The sequence below is a fragment of the Ursus arctos genome, unplaced genomic scaffold (genome assembly GCF_023065955.2).
Source record: "Ursus arctos isolate Adak ecotype North America unplaced genomic scaffold, UrsArc2.0 scaffold_24, whole genome shotgun sequence".
Lineage (NCBI taxonomy): Eukaryota > Metazoa > Chordata > Mammalia > Carnivora > Ursidae > Ursus > Ursus arctos.
The window spans coordinates 13002195-13024630 of NW_026622919.1; the positions used below are offsets into that span (position 1 = coordinate 13002195).

Sequence of the window (22436 nt, forward strand, 5' to 3'; positions counted from 1 at the left end):
AATGGTCGCTAAGTGGCTAAGAGTATGCAATGTGCAGGGCTACTTTATTTGGCCCTCAAAGGCACTCTGAAAGGGGTACTGGAGAGGTGTCCTTCTCTCAGGTGGTTCTGGCTCATCCAAGATCACCTGCTCGCTAGTGGTGGAGCAAGCCTGAGACACTGACATCTTGGCTCCTGGTCCCGTGCTGTCCCCACTCTCCCACATGCTCCTCAGAATGCTGGTGGGAGCTGGTCCAGTCGGGTCTGATGAATGAAGATTTCTGTTCTGTTTCCATGGGATTAACATGAGGATAGCTGGCTTGGAGGAGGGCCCCACCACCCATGTGTCACTTCCCAGACCTAAGAGCACATTGAGGGAGGCTGCTCACCCCTGCTCCCTCCCACAAATAAATAAGATCCATTTATCTTGCTTCCATTTATTTCTCTCAAAGTCCCTGAGAAAGACTGCAAGCAGGACAGGGTGGAAGGGATGTTCTCGAGGGACCCAGAAGCTGGCTGGTTGGTTTCTGCACCATATTTTGTGGAACCCTAGGTCCACGGGGGTGCTTTGGGGGCTGCAGGGGCTGCTGCAGGTGGGTAGGTGCAGGTATTCTGGGTTCCCTATTTAACCAGAGCAATGCTGGCTCTTACCTACACGGTGAACTTGTAGGAGACCTGGTTTATTTATGTTGGGCTTCTGTTTAAGATTTAATTTGAGGCAAAGATTTGCTCCTAAAAAAAAAAAAGAAGACGATGATGAAAGCTTGAGATCTACCTTTCTGGGTGCTTCTGAGAACAGAACCCAGAACTTATCCTTGTGGATATCAGGGACATAGGAAGGCAGCTCTGTTCTGAGCCAGAGTAAGCCATCTCACACCAGGTGTGCACCTTCAGGCATACATTGGGCACCTGCTGTGTGCAAAACCCCAGATCAGGTGGCAGGTGGGTGAAAGTAAAATACAGGTGACAGCTCTTGAACTCTGAGACTTTGGGGAAGCATGAACAAGACGCCCCAAAGGCAGGAGAAGGGGCCACAAATATGAATTAATGCAGCCCGTCTGGTCCTTGGGCTACATTATTCTGGATTTTATTTATATGCTCTATTTCCCCCCAATCAGACTATAATTTTCCAGGGGACAAGGAACACCTTTCACTCTGCAAACATTTCTTCAGCACTTACCATATACATCAGGCATGAGAAAGGCTCACAAATTCAAGGAAAAGAGACCAGTAATTTCAACACGAGGTCATTAATTTTCTTTGGGTCATGGGGACCAGGGAAGGTGCTAGAAAGGAGGTGAAATTGAAGCTGCACCTTGCAGGAAGAATAGCAGCTCTTGGCATACTTCTTTCAGTTTCCTGGGGGTCCCGTGCAGCAGTCCCAGGACAGCCATCAAGGATGACAACTCGAGCTTTGGCGAGGGAGGAAGTAATGCCACGTGGGACATCCCGGTGCTGGTCTCCGAGGACCTTCAGGAAGGAAGAGTTTGGAGCTGGGTTTTGAAGGAAAAGGAGGCTGGCTGCCTTGGCTCCGAGGAGAAGGGAGTGTGTCTGGGTTGGGATCATGCCAGCAGCAAAGGCAATTAAGTGAAGCCAGCAAGGTTTGAGGCAGAGACTGGCAATAAAGGGACAGAGGTGAGGGAAAGCCAGTTAAGCTCGAGTAGAGGGAAAGGCAAAAAGAAAGAAAGGTATTCAAGAGGGAGCTAGAAGAAAGAGGGAACAGCTGAGGCCTGCAGCCTTTGAATCGCATACAACTGGGGTGTTCCTGGACTCACAGGAATAGCCCACCAGAAATGTAATAACGGAGGGGAGCCCCCTCTTCAATCAAACGTCATCACCCCTCTGCCAAATAGGGATTCTATGTTCTTCCCAAATGACCTCTGGCTGACACCTCTCTTCTCCCTCAACCTCAAAGTCTGGGTCCCCCGGAGGAGCTGGTGGGGGCAGGAGCAGTTGGGTGGGGGAGGGAAGGGGCCAGGGCCTGGCTTGGCCTGTAATAGCTCTCAGCTGTGACCCACACCTGGGGCTTCTGGAAATCGGACCTGAACACTCCCACTGCCAGACTGCGCCTACACCATTCATCACCAGGTAAAGGCACAGATTTGTACACGGGGAAAGGAGGGCCACCACCCGCACGCACACACACTCCACAAACGAAAGAGTCCCCAGGGCCATCTACGGGAAAGCTGGGTGTCCTGGGTTGACTAAGCGAGGTGGCTGGCAACGCGGTTTCCCTTCCGTCCTCCTGGGAGCCCGAGCCTCGGCTTCCTTCGCTCCAATAATGTGAATGAACCCTGGGAGAGGCGGCGAGAGCGCGTGCGAGCGCGGAGAGGGGAGAGGAGCGGGGGAAGAGAAAATCCCGGCCGGGGGAGAGGGGCAGAAAGGGGAGCGCAAAGCCGGGCGGGGGCCGAGGCGCGAGGGGCGGCGCCGAGAGGAGCGGGGCGCGGGCCCGGAGCGCGGCGGCGGCGGGCGGAGGCGCGGAGGGCGCGGGGCGGAGGCGCGGGCCGAGCCGGGAGGGCGGGCCGAGAGGGAGGAGCCCCCGGCCTCCGCCGCCAGCCCGCCCGGCGGCCCGCGCAGCCCTCACTCGCCGCCGCGCCTCGGAGTTTGAGCCCCGGCGGGGCCCGAGCGCAGGCACGCCCGGGGCGCCGGGTCGGAGCGCGCAGCGCTGCGCCGCCCCCCGGCCCTCGGCCCCCCAGCCCGGGCGCCCCCGGAGCGGCGCGCGGAGGGAGGAGGGCGGGCGGGCGCGGCGGGCCGGGCCGGCGGGCGGCGGACTATGAGGCGCCCACCATGGTGCGATGCGACCGCGGGCTGCAGATGCTGCTGACCACGGCTGGAGCTTTCGCCGCCTTCTCGCTCATGGCCATCGCCATCGGCACCGACTACTGGCTCTACTCCAGCGCGCACATCTGCAACGGCACCAACCTGACCATGGACGACGGGCCCGCGCCCCGCCGCGCCCGCGGCGACCTCACCCACTCCGGGCTGTGGCGGGTGTGCTGCATCGAAGGTACGGCCGGCTCCGGCACCCACCCACCCCCCGACACACACACGCACACGCACACCCTGCCCGGGGTGCCGGCCGGGAAGGGGGTGGGCGCGGCACTGGCTCCGCGCGACACACAAAGGAGCCGGAGCGAGCGGGCGGGTCCCCTCGCGGCCAGCTGTGAACCAGCTCGGGGTCCCTCAAACCGATCCCACAAACTCCACGCACACGCACACCCCCTCGCACACAGACACAATGAAACACACCGAAACTCACACGGGCGCTCGTGCAGCCCGAGACCGGAGCGATCCCGAGGGGCCGCGCCGGAGCCCCCGGGGGAGGTGGAGGATGGCGTGGGGGCGGGAGGCGGCTGGGGTTGGGGGGAGCGGACCGGAGAGGAGGGGAGGGAGGAGGGGGAGGGGTTGCTTGGCAACCGGTGTCTGTGCGATTGCTATGGGAACTGGCCATCCTGGGGCGGGGCCGGCCGGGGGCGGGGAGCGCCTGGGCCGCTCCTCGCTAGCTCCAGGCCCGGGCCGAGGGGTGGGGGTGGGGGCTGGGCTCCGAGCGGCTCCGGGCGAGCGGGGTCACCGGAGCCTGACACCGCCCAGACCCTGCTCCGCCGCCTACTCTTCCACGGGGCCCCGGCCCTCCGCTCCCTGCTCGGTGGGGAGGGAGGGGTGCGTCACCGAGGCTCCCCCGACCCCAACTAGCAAGCCCTTCGTCGTGGTCCCTCGGCAGGGAGGCCGCGGGAGACCTCGGCAGGACACCTGAGTGCGCAGGGGCGATCCGCGGACCGACTACTGCCTGGGAGGGGCGTGGTCGCCCCGTCAGGGCAAAAGGGGCGGGGCACTGCGCCCCCCAGATGCGCGAGGAGGCCGTTTAGTAGGTGTCGTAAGGTTGGAATGCCTCTGGGGGCCGGGATTGGGTGTCCCGGGACCGTGGGGACCGCTCCCTCCGCGGGAGGGGCCCGGACGCCTCCAATGGCAAAATGCGCCCGACTTCAGCGCCTCCCGCCCGCCCTGATGCGGGAACTAGAACTAACAGGTGGCTGTGGAGGGGCGGTCTGGTTCCAGCCAGGTTGTGGACGGGGCCTGCCGCTTGGTCTTGGCTTTCAGATTGGAGGAGGGATGGGGGGAAGTTGGCGGAGCGTTCCTTTCCGAGATCCTTGGACAGAGTTTCCTCTTTCTTTTTCTGTAACCTTTTCCCGTGTGTTAACTCCGCCCCTCCGTTATTCGGGGAGTTCTCCCACACACCCAGCCTTCCTTACTGCAGTTACAACCCCTGCAAATAGTTCAGCGGGGTTGGAGCTTGGTGGAGGTTGGTAGGGAGCTCTTAAAGAGATGGCCCTTTTTCTGGCCGCATTTGGAGTCATCTAAAAAGAGGCTTTTTGTAAAGCTGGGTCGGGCTCGGCGAGGTTGCACTTGCTCCCTTCCCCTCCTCCTAGACCTGCTCTCGCGGGAATCCTGCCCACCTCTGCCCCGCACACCCTCTCCCAAACGAGGCTGCCTTGTCCTTTGCCATTTGGAGTTTAATGCCAGAGCTAAGCGGAGTCTTGGAGGAGCGGGCATGTGCAGTCAATAGTTTGGAAAACACAGCCACACAAAGGATCAGTGGGCCCACGATCACACCCTCCTCTTTTCTTTTGAAAAACATTTTTGGTGTGCAATTGCTCAGATCACGAACACCTACTCTTCTCATCTGGAGAAAGTACCCACGTCACTACCTGCCACAGCACCTGAATTAGACTCAGAACAGGGGCTGCCGAGCCCCCATGTTCTGCCTCACAGGCTCTGCGTGGCACAGTAAGTCATGCCACTGTTGCCACGCAAAGGCACACGTGGACCCCAGGCCTCCCAGTTGCCCAGTGGAAATCAGAACTGAGTCCTCCACAGCGGCGAGCCTGGCCCCTGCGGAGCGGCCCGAATTCCTCCTTTATTAATTCCTCATCCTAATTAGGATTGATGCTGCACTTAGCATCTTGCCAGCTGCCTCGAGCCGTTTGCGCTCGGTGTTCATCAAGAGAGCCCCAAGCCGATCTGGGCAGCTGGCTCCGCCGGCAGAGGGAGGGTGGGGAATTGCCATCTGGGGGACTTCACCGCAAGAACTGAGCTGCCTCTGTCATCCCCCCCCCCCCGCCCGACCCGAACTCAGGGGTTCTGAGGGCCAAACCAGGCCACATCCGAAAGCTGGAACATCCTCGGACCAACCCAGGGCTGGGAGAGCTGGTTCAGGATTCCTTGTTGTGGCTCGCATCGTCCATCCCTGGACCTGGGTGGAAACAGCCAGCGTACCTTGGAGAAGCACAATCGCCTGACATCTGTGATGCTTCCACCTGCCAGCGAGGGTCCAGGCCGGGACCCAGACAGCACAGCCATCCCAAGCCCCTCCCTGGGGGGCCTGGTCACCCCAGGGTTGGCTTTGTGTGTAAAATGCATTTCCACCTGTTCTCTAGCAAAGTACCCCAAAGCTTTACATGAGGAAAAAAGAAAAGATCAAGCCTCCGGGCTGAACCTGGAGAAATACCGTAGCCCATTAACAAAGCACTGCTTGTGATGGTGGGACTCCGAAGGGTTTGCTGGCAACTCACAGTGATTCCAGTTCTGGTTGTCTCCTGTCAATGATGCTGCCAGGCTGGGAGAGCCCAGCCGTCTGTGTACTGAAGGCATCCCTGCGGTCAGACAGGCCCACCCCCAGCCTGGGCAGGGCTGCCATCACCCCAGCCTCTTTCTGCCCCCCAGAGCCCCTCTATCAGACAAGCACTCAGAGCCTGTGCATGTTAGCACATGGCATGTTCACGACAGCCCCGAGAGGATGCTGTCTGCACCCCCCATCTGCAGCCAATGGTACAGAGGCTCAGAGAGGGTAAGGCACTTGCCCAGAGGCACCCAGGTAGGAGGCTGCTGGGCCAGATTTGAGCCTTTGTCTCACTACAAAGCTCTTCCCACCATGTCATCCTGCCCTTTCCCAAACAGCTTCTGGGTTGCCATTAAAAATAGAACCAAGTACTTGACTACCCAGTGGAGCCTAGCTCTGAGGTTCGGCTGACAGCAGCATGAAGGCATTCAGAAGTGAGAATGTACAAGCGATGCCCAAATTGCATAACATACTCTCTCTCCCCTCCCCTCCCCTCCCCTCTCCTCCCCTCTCCCCTCTCTTCTTCTCTTCTCTTCTCATTTCTGCCTCTGTCTCTCTTCTTCTACCACATTCTGGACTAGCCCTTCCCCATCACTACTAGCCTCCTGCTCCCTCCCTTCCCAAGACCCCACCTCATTCTTTCTTTGTGTCTTTGGTGACACTCAGTCCAAGGCTGGGGACATAGGAAAGAAGTCATAAATCTTCGTAGGACTTTTCTATCATAGGTATCACCAACCGGCATTTGTTCAATCTCTAATGTGTTTTGCAATTAGGCAGGGTATAGAACGTAAGGGAGCATTATGGAGCATGTCTCTGTACTGGGAACAGAAGACCTCGTGTAAATAGAACGGGAGGAGACTGTGGGCTCAGAGAGCCGCAGCTTATATCAGCGTGCCAAAGCCCCTACGCCCACTCTCAGCTCTGGAGTGTTCGCTGGGGCCCCTGGAGGTCAGGTCGGTGAGGGACCCACCTCCCTCTCCTGGGCAACATCTCTCACCCCAGTATACCCAGTCTTCATTCGCTCCATGGTACGCAGAGAAAAAGAAACTATTAGTACTGCACCCTGGAGCTAAGGGAGAGAGAAGACAGCCACCAGGGACTACCCAGGGGCTCCAGTCCGCCCAGGCCCCGCCCAGTTGCCCCGAGGCCGGGGGCGGGGCTTACTCCTCCAGGACCCGGAACGCTTTTGGGGCAGGTGCTGGGAAGCTCTGCCTTACCATGCTCCCAACAGAGGACCATTCAGAGACGTTTTGATTCAAATAACGGCCTTCCCACACCCACTCCACTCCAGGCACTGGGCTGGGAACTTATCCTGTCTGTGTTTGTTTTCATTCTCTCTTGGAAAAACTCACAGGCCGGCCTGTCCAGTCGAGCCCAGGTGGGTGACAGCAGCCAGAGCAGGGCTCCCCCGGCTAATCACCTCATGGCCAGCTCTCCTTTGCCCTCTGGTGTTGTTAATAACAGCCATCACTTAGTGAAGCCCTCCGTGCAGGACTACATTAGTTCATGTCATTGTCAACAACACTTCAAGGTAAATATTAATTATGTGCCTTGCTAGATGTAGATGGCTAAAGATGGTCACAGCTCTTGAGTGTTACAGAATGTCTTCAGTCTGGACAGATGGACCTGGCTTTCCACCAGCCAGAGGATGTCCTTTATTTGAGCCACACAGATTTGAGAAGGGACAAGTAAGGGGGTTGTCTTATTCAGTTTGGGCTGCCATAACAAGATATGATAGACCCAGTGGCTTAAGCAGCATTTATTTCTTAGAGTTCTGGAGGCTGGAAGTCAAGATCAAGGGCCAGCCGATTTGGCTCCTGGCTTGCAGGTGGCCCCCTTCTCACTGTGTCCTCACAGGGCAGAGTGCCAGCTCTCTGGTCTCTCCTTATAAGGACACTAATCCCATCATGAGGACCCCCCCCCCAACCTCATCTTAACCTAGTCACCGCCCCAAAGCCCCACCTCCAAATACGACCGAGGGGTTAGGATGTCAACATATATGAATGTTGCATGTGACATATGTGACATTCATACATGACATCAGCATTCAGTCTGTTAGAGGGCTGTTCTCCCTTTCTGTCCCTGCTCCCTAACCAGTGCTCACTCTCTAGTCATTCAGGAAGGGGCCCTGACAATCTCCTCTTGTGTCTACCTTTCCTCAGTGCCCTGCTTTGTTCTTCACTGCTTTCTCTCTTCTTGTAAGAAAATACCAGGTCTTTTTAACCGGACCCGGCTGACTTAGTGAGGAGAAGCTGGGGATCTCAGTGGTCTGATTTAAGGACCTCACCACAGAGCCAGCTTTGGAGGACCCCCATGTGAGGGGCTTCAGAAAGGCTCAGTAGGAAAGCAGCAGCTCTTTAAAATAAATCTCCTAGGTCAGTCTCCTCAGATGGGGAGACTCGAGATTCTCGGGCTATCGTCACAGAAGTGCAGTGGAGAAAGAGACCTCGGGTCATCAGATCCAGGGTCTCAGAGGTGAGGGAAGCAAAGAAAGGCAGAGCCCAACTAGAGCTGTGGAAGAGAGCTGGTGGGCCTGAGCGGAGGGGCCTAGCTGATCTGGAACATTCTTCCCATTTCTGACTTTCTGCTATATGAGCCCCAGAGAGCCCCCTGCCCCCGGCCTCCAGGTTGAATCAGGTTCATGTGGCCACGACATGGGCCAGCAGGAGGGTGGGGATCCTCCGGCAGGAAGAACCTCTGAGATTACTTCGTTCAGTGGCTCTCAACCTTCTTTCTGCTAAGACACACATAGAAGGGCTCTAAGTCACCGATCTGCCAGGGCTGCTTCTATGCATTCATTCATTCATCCACTCATTTATTCATCATTCCACACATGGGCTCTGAGCACTTGCTCTGGGTCAGACGCATGAGAATCTTAGTCACAGCAGTGGGCGGGACAGACTCAGTCCTGCTCTCCCGGAGCCAACATTCTCATGGGGTAGCTGCCACTTGCAGGTACTGATGAGGGTTAGGACGGACACAGAGCAGGGGTGTACTGGGAGAGGCTGGGGAGAGTTGCCATCGGTCAAGGGGACAGGAAAGAGCTGTTGGACGTACTGGAGGAGGACCTTCCAGGAAAAGGCAAGCTGAAGCTCTGAGGGCTCCACCACCACATGGGGGTCCCAGAGAGGCTTGGAGGTCGGGATCAAGGCTTTGAGGGGTTTGGGGCAGGGGAGTAAAGTGATCTGATTTATGATTTTAGAAGAGTCTCTGGCTGCACAAGGTGAGTGGAGACTCCAGAAGGCAGGGGAGACCAGGAGACCAGTCTGGTCTTCATTGCGGGGGACCAGACTGGAGGCTTGGGGCTAACTGGTGGCAGCACAGATGGGGAGAAGTGGAGAGAGGGACGGGCAGGAGGAGGTGAGGAGTCAGGGCTGACCGCCTGGATCTGGGGCTGCAGCAGCTGTACCCATGCGGGTTCCAAAGTTTGGCGCGACCACCCAGAAGTCATGCTGAGCAGTACCGAGGAGGGAAACTGAGGAAGACCACACTAAGTCATCACGGCCTCGAGCTTTTGGATTCATCATCAACAGCCTGTCACGACAGGACAGGGTTTCTCAATGTCAGGACACCGACATTTGGGGCTGGGTCCCTCTTGGTGGCAGGGGCTGTCCTGGTGTGTGCTGTTTAGCGGCATCTCCGGCCTCTCCCTACTAGAAGCCAGGAGCATCTCCCTGCTGCTAAGCTGTGACAACCAAAAATACTTGCAGACATTGCCAGATGTCCCCTGGGCTTGGTGGGGTGGGGGTGGAGCGGGGAAGCAGAATCAACCCCCTGTAGAGAACCTCTGCTCTAAGGGAAGCAGCGTGGGGGGGGGCAGGGGCGGACCCGAGTCCTGGCAGCTGTGGGAGCTCCACTCTTTTCTCGAGCCTTCAAGAAAACACATGCAGGGGGAGCAGCTCTACGGATAGGGTGACCTGGCATCTGCTTCAGGTGACTGTTGGCATAAGTGGTCACTTCCATTCCCTTCTTAAGAGTAATGACTCACAGGTGACCCCTCTCACCCCTGCCTGTGACACCCCAGCATGTGTCCACACTGGGGATGAGAACAGCGGATGGGGCCTGAGCCTCACGCTCTGCAAGCAAAGGAGACTCAAGGCCAGGGAGGCAAAGTGACTCATCCAAGGTCACACGGCTCGTTGGTAACAGACCTGGCAGCAGAAGGGGGTGTGGGGGCTGCCTGGTTAGGGCTTCCTGGGCATAGCCTCCCCTCAGGCGGCACCGGGGCTGACGCTGGGCAACAGGCAGCCACCATAGCATGACAGGCGAGCAGCAAGAAACGCAGGAAGATGAAGGGAACTCACTCCCTCTGGGCCTTTCTCTGCCACAGCTCACCAGCTCCATCACAGTTAACCTGCAGCCACACACTCAGAGCGGCAGCCCCCGGCCTCCAGAAAGGACACGTGTGCACGGGCCAGGTCCCTGGGATGGGCTTCAGTAAGAGAGCACACTGGTTCTAACCTCAGAGCCACACCCAAGCCCCCCTCCCCCCGATTCTTGCTCTTCACCCCCATGGCGCTCTGGGAGATGCTGATGAGACCATCTCTTCTGAACTGCGAGTCAGGACGTGGTACCAGATGAGGGGCATTCCTTTCCTAACATAACAATTTCTTTATATGAAAACCTTTTCAAAGCTGTGAAAATAACATCACATGATTTTACTCTATTTAGTTCCTCTTCCTCCAACCAAAAAAGAGAGAAAGGAAGAAAGGGATGAGATTAAAGAAAAAGAAAGAAAAAAGAAAAAAAAAGTAGAGGAGGCATTGGGTCAGAAGTAGAAATAAGAGCAGGAAAATAAGATGATGGTCGAGTCCAATTAGCAACGAAACGCATGCTGCAAAGGCTGGCCGTGCTGCGGGAGATGGGCCACTGCTTGTCTCTGAGGTTCCCGGGCCTAGGACAGAGAGGAGAGCATGACTAAATGTGAGGTGGCCGGTACGCACATGGTAAAGAAGATCACTGCTCAAGAGACGCCTGATACTGAGATATGGGAGAAATGTATTCCCTGTCTCCTTCTATCACATTAAAATAGAGTCTGTTGAAAAGACAGCATGGCGTGGAGGCAGGAGGCCAGGTTTTCAGTTCAAATCCCGGCTTTCCCAGGTAGCTGTGCAGCTTGGGGCAGGCTGCTTAACCTCTCTGAGGTGTTGTTCACATATCTGGAAAATAAGATAATGAAGCAACAAATGTGAAAGTGCCCAGAACACACCTACAGAGTAGGGGCTCCCCAAATGGAATGCTTGTTAGGACAACACTGGGGGGACTCAGGACTGCCCCTGGCCTCTGTATTCCAGCAGGTTCCCTGGTGTAGGCCTTGCCCCCTTGTATTTCAAGGGCTCTGTGATTTCCCTGCAGTGTCAGGACAGGGCTGGGGGCCAGGGGACCCTCCGAGGGAAGCTCAAGGGTTTTTGGAAGTTCCACTGCCTTCCCGGAAGTCAGACTCTGCTGGCTCAAAGATGGCGGACTATGACGCCATACTCAGCCATGCCTGGCCCTGGCTCCTCCTGCCCTCCCACTTTTTGGAGCCAGGAAAGAACCTTGGAGCTGCCCTGTGGGTTGCTGGGTCAGAAGGGTCCTCTATTTTTGCTCCCCTAAACATCAGGGTCTATCACCTCACTCCACCTCCCCTCCCTGACTTCTAACCATCCTTCAAGCCAACCTCCCCCACGAAAGCAACCCCAGCTCCATCGTTGGGTCCCCAGCTCCGTCGTTGCGTTCCCGGAGGATTTATGCCCCAGGCGCAGAGCTCATGCACGGGCTTGTAGGGCTTGGGATTTTAACTGAAGCTGCTCTCACCCTTCCCCTGCCTATCCCTCCCCTCCCCAACCTCCGAGGATTGCAGCCCTGAAGCCAGGTCCCTCCTGTCGCGACATCCACCCTTCTGTGCCTCCTACCACACCAAGCCCATGGAGGCAGAGGTACCCCCAAGGGCTATTTAGGTGTCCTTCCTCCTCCCTGGCCATTGTCCTGTCCCTGAGAGTGTGGAAAGGCAACGGAGAATTTCTTGACTTAAGCCCAGCTCCAGAGCTTGGGAGAAAAGCCATGAGCTAAAGCTGGTCTGCCTCCTGGCTCACCTGGCCTCACTCTCTCCGTCACCCCTGGGCCCTGGGGAGAGAGACAGGATGGGATGCCCACCCTGGATCACTCTCCCAGCCCCCACTAGCCCACACGGAAGCATCGGACACCCAGCACTGAAGTCACACGGACCTGGGTTTGAGTCCAAACTGTGCCACTCGTCAAAGTACTCAACCTCTCTAAACGCCAGTCCCTTCCTGGTGAGATGGGGCGTCGGCAGATCAGCCGCTGGGATCACTGTGAAGGGTTTGTGAGAAAACCTCATGATTATATGCAAAGGGTTGTGTGCAAAATAACCTTCGAGCTGCCTGGCATCTTGCAGATATTCAAGGAGGCATTGCCTTCTCCCTGGTTCCATGTTTCCAGAACCTTGGAAATTTTCGCAGAAGAATAAAGTTGCTCCACCTTTGCAGCCAGTGTGAGCGGGGCCCCAGGTCAGCTCACTGGCCCCCAGGGTCTGGGAAAGGAAGCCACGGAGCCTCTCCGGGGGTGTTCGGGCCAGTGCAGAACATGGTGCTGTGTCATAACCTCTCGGAGGCAGAACTGCTCAGGGTGGCTTCTGTGAACCATAATATCAGAACCCGAGGGCTCTCAATTAGGAGCTGAAATCGGGTCTAGCACCAACGCAGCGCCCAGGGCAGTGACAGCAGCCACCCAGGCAGACGGTCCCCCCACCCCATTTCCTGGCAGGCACTGAGCTACCGCTCTGAGCTCTGGTGTGGCAGGATCTGGGCTGTGATAGAGGAGGACGGACTGCTGGGGTGTAGAAACATCGGAACGGGGTCAGGAGATCTGTGGCCTGATCCCAACCCTGCCACTGACCATCTGAACCATCTTCTGCTTACCCCTCAACCTCCCAGAGCCTCGGTTTGCTTGTTTGGCAAATTGGCAAATGATACCTGTCCTTCCCTCCATCCTTCCCTCCATCCCCCATCCTTCTTCCATCCTTCATCTCTTTATCTCTCCCTCCTCACTCCATCTCTCCTCCCTCCATCCCTCTTCTCTCCCTCCCTCCACCCTCCTCTCTCCCTCTCCCTCCATCCTCCTCTCTCCCTCCTCGCTCCTTCCCTCTTTCATTCCTCCTTTCGCCCTCTCCCTTTCCCTCTCTCCCTCTATTTCTCCTTCCTTCCTCCTCTTCCCTCCCTTCTTTCTCCTCCTTCCCTCTTCCCTGCATCCTCCCTCTGTCCACCCCCCCCCCCCCAGGGTTATGGGAATATGCCGTGAGAAGGTACTTAGAAGGTGCTGGTGAGGCACAGTGGCCGCTCCCACAGAGGCACTGCAGAGGAGACAGGACTTCAGGCTGCCCCTTTTGGAAACACCGTTAGCTTGGCCGCTTGTCACCCTAACACCTTGGCAAGGAAGCACATGTGGGCAGTGGCCTCCCATGTGAGCTGTGCTGCTGCTGGCCCGTGTGGTCTCCCCTCAAGAAAATCAAGCGTGACTCTTCTCCCACCCACTCAGTGTTTAGCTCAGCCTCCAGCAAACACTGCGAGCCTGCTTTGTGCCCAGCACAGTGCCGGCCACCACAGAGACCAGATAAAAGCCACTTTCCTGTAGTAGCCCTCCCTAGCCCTGCCAGCTTCACCCCCAGAACACACCTGCTGCTTCCCTGACACTTCTCCCCACCTGGCTCCCGGTGTCTGTCATCTCTCGCCCCGATGCCCCCAGCAGGGTCCTGACCGGTGTCCCTGCTCTCTCTCCTGCCCCCACTCCATGCCAGCCCCTCGCTCACAGCCAGAAAGATCTTATAAAAATATAATCAGATAACATCATTTCCCAGCTTGATACCTTCCAATGGGACCACAACCCATTTGTGGTAAAGTCAGGCCCATTCCCTGATCTACGAAATCCACACACCTCTCTGACATCTCCCACCAGGAGCTTCACTTTCCAGAAAAAGAGTCAGGGAAGGTAGTCTCTGAACCAAGTCCATGTGATGGTTAATAGGATGGGGGCTGGTCAAAGAGACGTGCATTTGAATCTTTCTCTACCCTGCATTCCCTGCGACCTTGGGCACATTCCCCCAGCTGCTCTGAGGCTCAGTTTTCTCATCTATAAAATGGGATACAATGATAGACACCCCAGGCAGTGGAGCCATTCCCCAAGACACAGAACCAAAGAGGAGTGGTCTAGGGGGACTGGACACAGGAGAGCTGGACCTCGGATGGGCTGAGTGCACAGCGTGGGGGACCACCTCTCTCTGCAGGGATGAGGCAGGGCGGGCCCGGAGACACAGGTGTGGGCGTCATCTGCGGGATGGATGAACACAGTTCCCCCTCGTGATGACATATCAGGCCGTGAATGAGGAAACCCCGGTGCCTTCGGTTCCCCCACGGGTCCAATGGCACTGTGGCATTTGTATTTTCTGAACCAAAACTAGTAAGAAGCAGACAACAGGTTTTCTGTTGTCGAAGGTGTAAGAGGCAATACAGGAGGTGTTCTTGGGATCCTAGTTTGTTGGAGGAGGTGGCGGGGCAGGCGAGAGAGCCAGACAATTTAAAATCAAGACCGTCCTAGAGAAATCCAGACCCCAGTAGCAGGTCATGTGCAAAGGCTGCAAAGTGACTATTGTCACCAGGGCTGGGTTCAGGGGCCGGGGACTTGTGCAGTTGGGACCCCGTCTGTGTGTTCAGTGCTCTGCTGTCACCATCTTTAAATTCTTAACCATTTTTGAACAAGAGGCTCTGCATGTCCATTTTGCACTGGACCCCATAAATGACATAGCCTGTCTGAGTGTCCTTCTGCCCCGAGAAAAACGGGTCCTGGAAGCTGGTGCTGGAGGGCCCTGAGGTTGCACAGAAATTAGCGGCTGGGGTGGCGAGCAGAGGTGGGAGTTGGAAGCAGACCTCACCTCTCTCTTTTGTCCAAGGGCCGCCACCAGCTCTATACAAGGCCAGGGGCTGCTCTGTCACTGTGAAGCATTTAGGGGGTGCCTGCTGAGTGCCTGGCTTTGTGCTGGGCTCAGTGGGCACAGAAAGCTCTCGGGGAGCTTACCCTCCAGTTCCAGGGAACGTATAGGAGACAAGACGGCCACATACGACAGTGCAGGGCCTGGAGCGCTCCAGAGCGCACCTGGCTGTCGGGGCCCCCTCCCGGGGGGGCGCTAACAAGACCTGTCATAGGGTCATCAGGAGAATCAAGAGGAAAACACACACAGTGTTCCACACTAAATGCTTCGCAGTAGACCCGAAACACATGGCGTCTGTATGAGCGGCCTCTTGGAGAGGAAGTAGGACGGGATGAGGGAGGTGGGGGGACCAGGGCTCACATCCGCTGGTGAGTGGGGTCTGAGCCCAGGCTCCGCCCCCTGCTAACTGTGGGGCCTCCGGCCAATCATGTCACGGTGTCTGTGTGCCTCACTTGCTTTCTCTGCAAAATGGGGTGTTACCAACCCTACAGTGCAGATTTGCTCGCAGGAGCCGAGATGAGATACGTCCTGCTTAGCTCGAGCCAGAAATAAAGGGGCCAGTGCCTGCTAGTGACTGTCCTTCACTAACCCAGAGAATGCCCTGCACGTGGGGCAGCGGGAGGGGTCCCACCTGTGAGGATGGGTCTCAGAGGAAGGGAGTCTTTGGCGAGCCCCCAGCCCAAACCACAAGCAAGGGAAAGCACCCGGATCCCTGAAGACTCCGCGGGGACATTTCAGGACACCCAGGCTCCCTTCCAGGGGCCGGACGGTCCGGCCAAGGCCGTGTCACCAGCTCATCTCTGCCATGCAGTGGGGGGAGGATGCCCCGCACTTGCTTCCGGCCCTCGCTCTGAAAAGCCCCGATAACAAGCGCACATTGACGCCGGGTTCCCCTGGGCGAGCGTGCTCTTCCCGGCTCGCATCTGAGCCCTCGCCCGAGACATTTTCTCGCTTCAGCAATTTGGCATGTCATACAAAGGGGCTCTGATTTTTCCCGATGTCCAACTCCTCTTGCATGAAAAATAGCTTTTGTTGTCTTTCTGCCCACGGATTCCTGCGTGTGAGTCAAGGCCAGATGCCTGGTGGGTGAAGGGTCCTGTTTGCTTAGCTGTGTGCAGGGTCTCCCTTCTTCCACCTTGGTGGCCCTTGGTGACCCATGGCCCCTGAGGTTCAGTCTCTGCAGGATTTGCCCGCTGGCCCCTGGCCTGTCCCCTGCCTTTGCACTGATCAGTTCCTCTCCCCACTGGGTGGCTGTGTCCCAAGGGTCCTTGTTGGGGTTGTAGCCAACTTCCACTGTCCTACCATCACCACACCCACCTGGCCGACCCTTAGGTCTCTTTCCATGAACGTCCTGTGAAACAAACGTGTTTTGTTCTTCCTACCCCCCCACCTCCCTCCCTTATTCCCTTTCCCCCCACTCCCCTCCCTCTCTTGCTTTCTGCCTTATATTCCTATTTCTTCCCCTTTCCCTTTGCAGTGTGCCATATTCAAATCACACAGGCCCTCTCCTGCTTCCTGTTCAAGGCAGACTTTTGAAACTTCTTGAAGCACTTACTAGATAAAGATGTATTATCTTAAGTCTGTGATTATTAGAAGGTTTATTAAACATGGGGAGAATTCTATTAAGTAGCAAATTGAGTGAGTCAAAAACCCATGGATGTGGAACCTCTAAAGGTCATCTGGTACAAAATAGATGTGAATATGGCTATGATTATTCTATGAGGCCAGAAAAAAAGAAAAAAATATTGAAACGAAATTCACCAAAATGTTAAAATGGTGGTTGTGGGAACTATGCGTGATTTCTTTTCTCTCCTTCTGTCTTTTTCAGATTTTCTGTTATGTTGGGGGGTGGAAGATAGAAACCTGATATTTAAATTTAAAAGCACCAGGGCAGCGCCTGGGTGGCTCAGTCGGTGAAGCGTCTGCCTTTGGTTCAGGTCATGATCTCAGGGTCCTGGGATCGAGCCCCGCATTAGGCTCTCCGCTCAGCGGGCAGTAGGCTTCTCCCTCTGCCTCTCCCTTTGTGATCTCTCTCTCTCTCTCAAGTAAATAAAGAAGATCTTTAAAAAAATAAAATAAAATAAATAAAAGCACCAGGACCCGTCTCCAGTCCCCAGACAGATGAATGGGTGTATAGGTTCATTCAGTGTTGATGGTGTTTGTTCTCTTTATTCTTAAATGCCTCCAGGAGCGAACTCCCCAGCATCACGCCCGGGCACCTTTTGTCAATGTTTTATTACAGGCCAGCCCTGACTTATAACCAAATTGATTCCTGGATGAAAGCCTCTGTGAGCTGTCCACAGGTGAATTTTTGTTTCTCGTAAGCACGATTTCCACACTGGGTTTGCATTCCCAGAAATCCATCACATACCATCAAAGTACCCAAACTGACCACAAAAGTAAATGAAAAGAAAAGAAAACCCAGATAGATGCCCCTACACACTTTTCTCCCATATGTAAAACTAAGTACTTCATAGAAAAGCTGCGTCATGAAATGTTCCTTTGGGGGAATTTTTCTGCCTGAGCCAGACTGGCCCATGTTTCTCGAAAGAGGAATCCAGTGAAGTTTGAGCAGAATTTTCTTTCCTTTTTTTCCTTTTCTTTTCCGAAAAATCTCCCTGTGGCAAGTTTACGCATGCTTCGTGGCACCAAAAAAAAAAAAAAAAAATCCTCAAACGCTTTGAAATAATGGGTTCTTTGGTCTCAGATTTTTTCCATGGCCAATTCCGTTCGTGTAAATTCTTTAAATAAAAAGAAAGTCTTTGAGTGGCAAGTACCGGAGAAAAGGCAGTTCTCACTGTGACCTGTACCAGCACCACTTTGCTCTGCGGGGCAGTGAGCCAGGTGACCCTTCAAATGCCAGGTGACGCTGCGCTGTCAACGCCCAGGGGTTCTTGTAGCCAGATGCTCGTTAGAGCTGCTCTCAGCGGGTAGTGGTGGTCTTAGCGAAGACAGCCGTGCAAGCCGCCGTGCAAGCCGCCGTGCAGAGGTCCCAGCCCAGCCGCTGTGGCTGAGATGCCCAGCCTTAGACTGGAGGGTTCTTCCTTGATTCCCATCAAAATCGCTGGGCCTCTGATCGTAATGTTTGTTCCTTCTTGTTCCGTTCTTCCTGAGCCGAAAACAAAGCACTCATCTTCGCCCTTAAAAGCCCTTCATGTTCTCAGAAGTGGTGTTTAGTTCTCCCATCTCTGAAGGATCGGGAAGGAAATTCACCTGTGGTTTTTTGCTTGTTTGTTTTGTTTGTTTTTAAACCTGGTGGTTTTCTCGAGACCATGTCTGGCTTTCAGTCAACAAGCCTTTGTAGGGTGCCTGCTGGTGCAAAGCGCCCTGGGCTGAGGGGGGCGGGAGGCAGGCAGAGACCTGCAGGAGACCCTCCCCACTTCTCAGAGGTGGGTTGTCGAGTTGCCCACAAGCAGGTAGGAGCCCAGGCCAGCCCCACCCTGCTTGATGGTGCCCTTGCTCCCCTCTACCCTCACCTGCTTATTCATCCCACACACCCCTGCCCACTTCTTTGCGTAGGATCCAAATTACGAATATCTTTTTTAAAAATAAGAGTGAATATCTAGTGAGCACTCACTGTGTACCAGGCACTAAATGTATTATTTCCAGAACTTTCCGTATGGTATTTGATCATCATAACAGCTATGATTTCATACTCTTTAAGTAGTTATTTAATGAACTATTTGTTAATCGGGTATATTACAGAGGGAGAGGGAGAGGGAGAGGGAGAGGGAGAGGGAGAGGGAGAGGGAGCTAACACTTGCATGGCGTTTACTACGTGCCAGGAACTGTCGCAAGCACTTTATGTATCGATTTAGTTAATCCTCAGCTGCCCCGTGAGGTGGGTACTATCATCACTTCTACTGTAGAGACGGGGAAACTGAGGGATGGAGAAATTAAGTAACTTGCCCAAGAACCCAGAGCCGACAAGTGGTGACGACAGAATTCAAACTCAGGCAGTCTAGCTCCACATCGCCTCCTCTTCATCGCCGAGCGGCGACAGCGGCAGCTACAACTTCAGAAAATTGCTGATGTGCAGGCGCTTGGCGTCGTTCATCGCCTCCTGACAGCACCGCACGAGTAACACTTCCCTTGCGGGAGGCGGAGATGCTAAGGGAGGTTCGCCCGCCTGGACACAGGCCAACATGTACACCCAGGCGTCTGCCTCCAAAACTCATTTCCAGCTCTTTCGACAGCCCCATGCGAACAACTGTCCCATGCCTGCTGCACGTCGAGAAAGAGAAGCAGCCTTAGTCTCTCCGAGGAGAGGCTGTCAGGTGGCTCTGTGTCCTGCAAATATCCCAAACTGTCCCTAATGACCCTAGGCACCTGGGGGTCAAAATGCAAGCGGCTGTGCTGCCGGTGGGGAGGAGGGTTGGCTGTCATGTATCTTACAGGTGCAGTTCCGCGGTTGGCAGCTGCTGGCTGTGAGCCAGGCTGGCACGGCAGGCTTCTCGGAAGAGGTGGGCACAGCATCGTGACCAGAACAGTGCACGATGCTGGGCTCTGAGTCTGACTCATGCAGCCCGGAGAGGAAAGATTCTGCTGTCAGACCGAAGGCGGCTCTTCAGATCGGGTGCTCTCGGCAGAGAAGGTGAAAAGCATTCTGCTTGAGACAGCTCCTTGAAGGAGGCATAAACCATACACTTCAAACCCCCAGAACCCACGTTTTGCAGGGGATGCCACCTGCCAGCATACTTTCACACCCAGATTCCAGTTGCTGGCATTCACGTGCTCGCTCCCAGCTCACAAAAAGCAGATAGAAGAACAGAGTCTGATCATACTGCTTCCATTCATATCAAGTTCAAATGCAGGCAAGACTACTCCAGGGTGAAGGAAGTCAGCAGCATGGCTCCGCATTGGGGAGAGCTGACTGGAAGGGGGCAAGAGGGACCCCCAGGCACGTGTATGACCACCTTTTATATTCTGGTCTGGACGGTAGTTGCATCCGTATAGACATATGTTCATTGAGCTGCACTCAGGATTGCTCTCTGTGTATTATCCTCAATAAACATGAAAAACAGACAGGGGCACCTGGGTGGCTCAGTCAGTTGAGCGTCCGACTCTTGGCTTAGGCTCAGGTGATCTCAGGGTCGTGGGATGGAGCCCTAAGTCGGGCTCTGTGCTCAGCACTGAGTCTGCTTGAGATTCTCTCTCTCCCTCTCCTCTTGCGCCTCCCCCCACTCCTGCTCGCGCGTGCTCTCTCTCTCTCTAAAATAAATAAATCTTTAAAAAAAAACCTTAAAAACAGACAAATACAGGTCTGGGGTGACAAAGACCCCCAGGTGGCCTGTCACCAGCCCTCACCTGCCACCATCGATCCCCACCTGCTGGCCCGCGTTTTCTTCAGTTCTCGTCAATCCCACAAATACTCATTGGGAACGTGAGCACCTAGCCTGTGCTAAGTTCTGAGGACTCAGTGATTCGGTTCATTCATTCTTGCGTTCAGCAATGATTTTTGCATCCAGCCTTTCGGGAACGCTGCTTGGCCGGCTAGGGAAAAAGACGGTCCTGTATCAGCGGGTGGCGTGATTGGGAGCCGACAAGACCTCCCCCTTGTGCATGCCTCCTGAGCTATAGTCTCTTGTGGAACTCTCTCCACCCCACGGGGACGTGGGTTCTGTCGGCCTCGGACGGTAGACCCGGGAGGCAGAGTTTGACTTGAACTTGCATTGTGCACTATTCTGGTCACGATGCTGTCCCCACCTCCTCTGAGGAGAGTCTGAGCCCACCCCAGGCTGCTCTGGTTATTGGGCCGGGGTCTGTGCAGGCAATGAGCTGAGGGCCTGTCTCGCCCCCCACGGGCCTCGTCCTTATGGAGATGCTCGCCAGAGCGCAGCACGCCTGCTGAGTAGGGACCCGTCCTAAGGGTAGCAGAAGCTTGGCATGTTTTGGGTGAGGAGGGTCTGGCCCGAGGGCCACGAATGACCTTGCTTCTCTGAAGCCATTCTTGCTCTCAGCCAGGCAACTGTGATTCTCAGAGAGCTCTCGTTACCCTGCCTGGGGGAGCCAGCGCCTCCAGCCCTCATCCCGCCCCATGCGCCCCCAACGCCCCACCAGCATTTCTGAGTCCCTATTCAAATCCATCCAAACTTACTGGGAATTTAAAAACCAGACCCCAGACTGAGTCCTGGGCACTCAGGTTATTCATTCATTCAGCAGACGTTCACTGAGTGCCTGGTACTTCAGCAAGCAGTGCTCTAGGTGGTGGGGGGAGTTTCCTTCACGGCAGCGAGGAAAACAGACAAATGATTTTATGGTCTCAGAGGACAATAAGCAAGAAAAATCAGGAGAGTGGCTGGGGAGGGCCCCCTGGGAGGAGGTGTTTGAGTAGGCCTGGAGAAGGTGAGGAGGTGAGCTTTGTGGAGGTCTTGGGGACAGTCGTGTGGGGCAGAGGAGACAGCAAACATCACAGCCCTGTTCGAGGTTGTCTGAGGCCTGAGTGCCTAGAGCAGGGAGCAGGAGATGTTGGTCAGAGAGGGACTATGGCCACCAGTAAGAATTTGGCCTTTTACTGGGAGGGAAAAAGCACTGCAGAGCTTGGAGCAGAGGCCTGACAGGCTCTCACCCGGCTTCTAACAAGATACCTCCGGCTACCATGTTGCATAATGTGGGGACTGCCCTTGGCTTGCTCCTAAGTGGGTGGGGCTCTGCTGGGACCCTTGTCATGGTCTATCAGTTCCGGAGAGGCCTGACCTCTATCAGCCTGAGGAAGTCAGGGAAGGCTGCCCAGAGGTGGTGACATTGGCTGGGTCTTGCAGAATGTGTAGGAGTCTGCAGTCAGGGGGAATTGACCATACAGAGGCACAGGCCTTCATTCATTCACCCATTCATTTGCTCCTCAACAGACATTTTATGGAGCCATCTGGGTGGAAAATAGAGTCCTGCCCTATTCCTAGAGGAAATGAGTGCCCAATAGGGAGAGGAGAGACAGGGAGACAGACAAACGCATTGCAATTCCAGGTGGAAGCGTGATGATAAATGTATCTCCCAGGAGCTGTCGTCACACAGGGCAGGAGAGGGAGGCCCTCTGAGGCATAGTGTGGGCATAGGAGTCTTTCTAGGCAATAGGTCATCTGAGCCCGTTTTGAGCGATGAACTTGAGTTCATTAAGCAAATGAAAAGAAGAGGGTTCTAGGCAGAATAGCAGCCCCGACAAAGGTACAAAGCAGGCGTCCAGGCACTCAGACATTCCGCACTTACTGAGTGCCTACCGCATCCCAGGTCCCGAGTGAGCCACTGGGGATGCACAGAACACAGGTGTCTTCTGGAATGCTGAGGAAATTTGGGACCACTGAAACAAAAGGCCCAGGAGCTGGGGCTGGGGAGGAAGGCAGGGCCGGAAGTTAGAGCCCTTCACGCCATGCTCAGGAGCTGCATTTGGCCCTCCTGGCAAGAGTTACTAGTGACGGTTCCACTGGGGGTGGCATCCAGGTTCTGACTTGTGTCTTGAGAGCTCACTGTGGCTCTCCTACAGAGGATGAAGCAAGGTTGGAGGCACAGAGCCCTGCTAGGAAAATGCTGGAAAACATCTGACCGGGGCAATGGGCCTTAGGTTAGGACAGTGAGATGGAGCAGAGAGAAAAAGTGGATATGAGATCCACCTTGGAGACAGATGCATTGCTTGGATGTGGGGATGCAGAGGGAAACCCATCACGGGGGTGGGGGGTGGCAGGGAGCTGATGGTGCGTCACCAAGCAAGACAGGACACCTGGGAGGAGCAGCAGGTTTTGCAAGTGGGGCTGCCGAGAACAGCTCCAGGCCAGAGCCCAGATGCATGCAGGGAACAGCAGGGACTTCACAGGCTGGGCCAGACTCTAAAAGCTCTGGTGTCTTAGCTCATTTCTTCACTATTTAA

The 22436-nt window shown here is 55.4% G+C and overlaps 1 protein-coding gene across 1 annotated transcript in view; it reads left to right on the forward strand.

Annotated features, from left to right (window-relative positions):
• The first annotated feature begins 2765 nt into the window (after positions 1-2765).
• The window catches only part of CACNG4 (calcium voltage-gated channel auxiliary subunit gamma 4), a 56902-nt gene continuing 37231 nt past the window's right edge, over positions 2766-22436 (forward strand). Inside the window, exon 1 of the mRNA XM_026512417.3 lies at positions 2766-2985. Within this exon, the coding sequence (XP_026368202.1) occupies positions 2766-2985 (220 nt within the window). The remainder of the gene's footprint in view (positions 2986-22436) is intronic.